The sequence below is a fragment of the Columba livia genome, chromosome 2 (genome assembly GCF_036013475.1).
Source record: "Columba livia isolate bColLiv1 breed racing homer chromosome 2, bColLiv1.pat.W.v2, whole genome shotgun sequence".
NCBI classification, from domain to species: Eukaryota; Metazoa; Chordata; class Aves; order Columbiformes; family Columbidae; genus Columba; species Columba livia.
This window is the reverse complement of record NC_088603.1, coordinates 4,938,191-4,944,190: the sequence shown is the minus strand read 5'-3', so window position 1 is coordinate 4,944,190 and position 6,000 is coordinate 4,938,191. Positions and strand designations below refer to the sequence as shown.

General features: G+C 40.3%; 1 protein-coding gene across 1 annotated transcript in view; it reads left to right on the top strand.

The window, feature by feature from the left end:
- The first annotated feature begins 221 nt into the window (after positions 1 to 221).
- The window catches only part of MINDY4 (MINDY lysine 48 deubiquitinase 4), an 80,804-nt gene continuing 75,025 nt past the window's right edge, over positions 222 to 6,000 (top strand). Inside the window, exons 1-3 of the mRNA XM_005512416.4 lie at positions 222 to 504; positions 2,752 to 2,871; positions 4,123 to 4,328. Coding sequence (XP_005512473.2) covers positions 442 to 504; positions 2,752 to 2,871; positions 4,123 to 4,328 — 389 coding nt within the window. The 5' untranslated portion in view covers positions 222 to 441. The remainder of the gene's footprint in view (positions 505 to 2,751; positions 2,872 to 4,122; positions 4,329 to 6,000) is intronic.

The following is a 6,000-nucleotide window of genomic DNA, read 5'->3' as shown; positions in this document are numbered from 1 at the left end:
CTGAGCCTATTGTATTGGCAAGATGATTGTCTTGTACAAAGTAAAAGTTGCATTATACCACAGGAGTAATTGGTTGTGAATAACTACGCTTCTTGAAAAAAAAATATAAGTTAGAAAATTGTCCCCTGTCTCAGATTTGGACATTGCTTTCTCAAAAATGTTCTCGTTTTAAAGCAACTCCCGACTTGCTTGCGGCAGCATTGCACCATGAGCTTCCTTCCCAGGGGGAGGAGTTCTCTCCGTTTCCGATGACATGGTCTCCACAGCAACATTCCTCCCGCAACTGGACTGCACACAACCGCTCCGCCACCGTCCAGCCACCGCCGCTTCAGGCCCGTGGTGCTCCAAAGCCACCCCGAAGAGCTGAAATGTCTGATTTGAATGATTTGTTAGGTGAAGCAGAGAATAACCCCCCTAAGCACGCTTTGGGCTAAAAAAAAAATGGACAACTCCTTTGTGGAAGAAGTGGCTGCATCACTGGTGAGGGAATTTCTCAGTAGAAAGGTAATTTGTCTTCATTTTCTCCAGCTAGTGCAAATGAGAATGACACGTGAAAAATGTAAAGCGCTGTAATGTTGAGGAATGCTGGGAGGGGGGGGACTTATTCCAGCTTTAAAGCAGCGAGAATTGAAGCGTGACGAGCCTGGCGGGTAAGTGTCTGCACTACATTTCCCACAATGCTTTTTTATTGCTGAATATAAACCCAGCTTCCTCCTCCTGTGAGAAATCCTGATTCTCACCCACACACCCCTGCAAAACCCAAGATTAAATGCAGTTTCTCATTAGCTACATGTCTTACTATTATCCTTGTTTTTACAAGAGGCACGCACAACTTTCCAGGAAAAACTCCTAAACCAATTTCTTTTTAAATTGTTTTTTTTTTTTCTGGTTTTCTGTAACAGCAGATTTATCTGGGGGGAAGAATTCAGGGAGAAGGGGAAGAAAGAGGTTATTGTACTTTTCACAAACTTAATGCTGTAAAGGAAACTTTGTCCCATGCGTAGGTGAGGGGGGCGTGAGATTGAGCAGTAGAAAAGGCACTTTCATGTTTCCAGGTGAAAGTACCTACCACTTTGTATTTACGTTCAGTCCTAAGGAAATATTGCTGATGTCCAGCCCAGTCAGTCCCCAAGTGTCAGGAATGAGCTTGTATCAGAAATTACACAGCCACTATCTTACGAAGTGCTACACAAACCTCAATTGTATTCATCTGTTTTGCATCCAGTCTCCAAATGCACATTTTCAATGTCTGTGAACAAAGCTGAAACATTTGCCAACAGAATTTCAGATGCGGAATTTATTATTTGCCGTTTACTGCCAGAAGTATGAGAGGCTCAAGTCTGTCAGTTCAACTGACTGCAAAGATTTTTCAAATTGAAGACATTTACATTTCTGATTTAGGTATCTATAAAGGTAAAACTGAATAAAAGCATAGAAAGAACGGAAATGCCTTGCTGGGAAAACAGACCGTACAGCTCATAATAGTAACTTATACTTGAATTGCCACATCTGTTTCATACTATATACTCAGGAGTTGAAACAAGGGGCACTGATAGTCCCTCATGCTTCTGTCCAAGTGCCCCCTGCTTCCCCCAAATCTTTAATGGACATCAGAGCCAACTGTGATAAAGACCTATTATTTACTACGGCTTGTCTCTAGTTCCCTAAATCTGAGCCAGACAATCCACCTGCAGATGTGACAATAACTGTTCATAGAAGGAAATGGGACTTTCTCCAAATGGTGGTTTGGTGTTGTACCACTTAAATTAGTTGTGGGAAACTGCAGCGGGTCTGTGGAATCCTTGACAGAAAGTATGGGAGTAGAGATCAGCCTTGAAGATACTAAGGTTTACCCTTGAGAAGGATGGGAGTAAAGAAGTATTCGGAGATATCAAGTTGTACCCGTGAGAGAGAAGGGATGTACCCGTGAGAGAGAAGAGAGTAGAAGAATAACATGGATGATAGCAAAATTAGCCAATGAGATGTTAGTGCTGTAACTTGTAACTAATAGTGAAAAGACACATGAACTGGTAGAATTGTATAAAAATGCACTTGTAGCAATAAATGGCATCTACTACTTTCATCCTGGAAGAATTTTGTCCATGTTGTTTGTCCGTCTCAACTGCGACAATTAGTTTGGGATCTGATTCTGACATTTCACAATGAATCAGTCTCTCCCTCCAAAAAGCGAGATGCTGACACATTTTGTCTCTGAAGCGGTAGAGTTTGGTTTTAGTTTAGTTAATGCTAGAGTTAGGTTTTAGTGCTAGAGTTAAGTTATGGTTTAATGCTAGAGAGCTAGAACACATCTGACGAATCGCCTTTGCAATCACCCAAGTCAGAATCACATTTATGAAAAGCTGTATCACATCTTAATGGAATAAGCAAACAGTGTTTCTGGAACTATTTGAACCAGAAGCCTCGGTATTAGCAGGGCCCTTCATACAGACCAGTCAGTCTTATGAGGCTGTTTAGCAGCTGAAGTCACCTGCATGAATGTCTTTTTTTTTTAAAGTTCAATAATTTCAACCTCACAGGCAACATTGACACCTTAATTACTTTCACATCTGTGGACTTTAGTAATGCAAGGTTACACCATTAAAGTACAGGTTCTGAGAATTAGCTTGTCATGAATTACGGTCATTTTAACGTATCCAGACATTTCATATTACATTCAAGAAGTCAAAAATAAAAGCTTTGGTAAGTTGTACTGTCTCAGGTATTCTGAATTCTGACACTTTTCCTTCTCAGGGTTTGAAGAAAACCATCACTACCATGGACCGAGAGCACCCACGTTCTGCACATAGCATCAATAACAGGAATGAACTTCGAAATGTCCTACATCTGCACTCCTTGTACAAACAGAACAAGGTAAGGAAAGGGATTGTGCTTCCCAAAATGTGCTATCAGATCCTATGAAACCAGGTCAAGACTGTGGTGCATGTAAAAGGGCAGAGAACTCTGCCCTTTGTCTGGTTCTGCATTGCTGTGGACACCCTGACACTTCTCTGAGGAACAGAGAGCTTGAAATTTAGGTGGCATTGCAGCTCATGGGACAAAGCTGAGAACCTGGCAGTTCATGAACCCTTGTTAAAAACCGCAACCTCCTCCAATAAACCAGGAGCAGTTATTCACTTTAACACCTTTTCCATCATTATGGCTAGATTATTCAATTTTGGGAGTGCTCCTGCATCCCTTCTTCTACTTGCAACTTTGTATAAGACCTGGTAGATAAAATTACACTTTTTAGCATTTATTCTTTGAAACATAATATAGACCACAATCTTTAATGTCAGGGAGATCAATGGATAATTTTGATTTAGTCCTTATACCCCATCTTGTCCACTCATGACTTAAGACATTTCAATTTTTTCGGTAAGCAGCAAAAGACTGTCCAGTAGTAAGTAACTTGTAAAACATCTCCCAGTGTAGTTATTTCACTATAGCAGACATTGTAGAATTTTCTTCTTAAGCTCTAAACTTTTATGGTGTTTGGTTTGATTTGGTGTGTGGGGTTTTGCTTGTTGGTTTGTTTGGCTGGTTTTTGTTTTGTTTTGTTGTTTTTTTCCAATTGAATGTTTATATACACAGGACACATTTTCCACCATACTGTTGAAAAACAGAAAAACAAGTGTTGTGGAGTATTGCCCTATAAGGAGCTATCTCATGCACATGACTAGAGTTCCAGACTCAATGCTTTTCACCAAGTTCTGATAAAACACAAGTACTGAAGTCAGGTACTAAAAATACTTGCAGTTCAGTCTACATTCTTCAGAAGTGACCAGGTTAACAGTAGAAAAGGTGTATTCTAGCACAGTTATGATACTTTGCAATGCTTATCTGAAACAAGAATAAGGAATGAGCAAAACAGGTTGTTTCTTCTGTATCGATGGCTACTTCATTTAACACACCTTTGAGCTCTTGACACTCCTTAGCTGACATCTTTGACCTTCCTATACTGTTTATGCAGTCACATTTAGGGTAAACCCTCAAGCTGCTATCTCTAGAAAGCAAATAACCTGTTCAGCTACTCCACAGCGTAAAATGAATATCGTATTTTAGGCTGCAGCAAGACTAACAAAGAGTTTCAATAGTCACCAAGAATGTTTTATTTTTGGATAGGCAAAGGAGAACCCACTGAAAACACTCCTTGAAATTATTACTAATTACTTCCTTGAGCACCGTGGGACTTCCAGAAACATCAGTTCAAGTTCTGCTCTGTCAGCTCCTCAAAGTAAGAGCTCAACATCTCGCCCACCCGACTTGGATGAAGATCATGTCCGTGGGAGTTCCATTGTGCCTAACGAGAGCGAAACTCAAGTTTACAGGTACAGTCCTATTTCCTTCTCTTTGCCCTGCCTAGTCACTACTTTTTAATTATAAAATAAGGGTACTAGTGTTAAAGTTTTATCATTTATGCCATCATCTACACCACCTTTTATTAGTTACCCTAGTAACACAAAGCTTACATCTCCAGATTATTAAAACAAACTATGCAAGCTACCAAAAATGCTTTTATGCTCCCTGCCAATTACAAAGTTTGATAATCTCAGTTGCCTCTTTCAGTCACTGAAGCACATAGAAATCTGAGTTTTATGCCTTGTAAATTGGAAAATAGTCAAATGGAAGTGTATTCTGATGAGAAAGTAACACCTGCACTCAAACTACAAGGATATTCATGCTTTACATAGCCAAAAGCAAGGCCTACTATCTTAAATTCACTATTGTTACAAACACTATAGGTTCAATTATTTCCATGCTGCAAAACGTCTGAAAGCAGCATGTAGCCAAGACTTTCAATTGCATTTATTAGTGCCTCAAGGTGGAGTAACAGCCCTGTGCTTCAACAGAAAGCCTTTAAAATGAACACAGAAGAGTAATTCACCTTCCCAGCTTTGACTCTTGGGGAATTAATCAAATTTTATTCCTCATCCTAAACACAGCATGCTTATAGTAGCTAAGTCTGAGAATCAGTGCTTGCAGCCCCAGAAACTCCTTCTTAATAGGAGAAGAAAACCAAGATTTTTGATGCTACCAACTGAGAAGCAACACTTGAAAAGGAGGCAGTGCAAAAGAAGAGTTATTTGCTTCTCTTTTTCAGATACAGGATTTTTTAGCATGTTGTCAGTGATCTCTTCCCCTGTCACTATCCCACCTCACGCTGCTGCCTCAGACCTGCCTTATTTTCTCCCTCTGCCCTACAAGACACTGCAAGTTGTCCCATTCCACCTTACAAACCCTTCTGGTGCCTGCAGACCTTTCTCACTACAGCAAAAAGCTTTTTCCTACAGAGCAATCCACTAACGCCCCCCTCTGACACTAAATACTGTTGTCCGAAAAAGTGGGATCATTACCCGGTGTGCAGATACCAATTCATACACAGGGTTGAGGCATTTGCTTTATCAGCACTTCTACACAGGAAAAGGTGCTAGGCAACCTTTCACAAAGCTAGCACACTAGAGGCAAACTGAGTTACATATTCATACATTTTAACTCTTATCCACTCCTAACATCTTAGACGTATTTATGCCTACTCAAAGTTTGTTGGTCTAAACTTTTTTCTCCTTGGTTTAAAAAGTACAGAAAACATAAAATATTCTACACACACTCACTGAGTAAGGGCCTTCTCCTGAAAGCAGGTAGCCTTTGATGTGGAGGTGTGCTTTTTGTATTAAAATGAGTGCATAATGAGCATAGTTCACTAAGTTCACAATATACAACTAGTCCTTGCCAAATTTCATGGTTTGTTACTCTGCATATTCTTTTGCTTTGTCTCTGGGTTTGTCCTTCAAGTTCCTCTCATAAGTAACGAATTCCTGTTCTGTTTGAATCATATTCTTTGTTTTATGGCCTGCTTTGACCTTCTGCAAAATTCTATTAAACTTAATAGAGCCGTCAGTACCATCACCCAGCAACGTTAACCCGCCTCCGCACTCCCCCTACTGACCTCCAACAAAATGGAGGCCCTGCCCACCTCCTGCAGCTCACAACAACCCCATG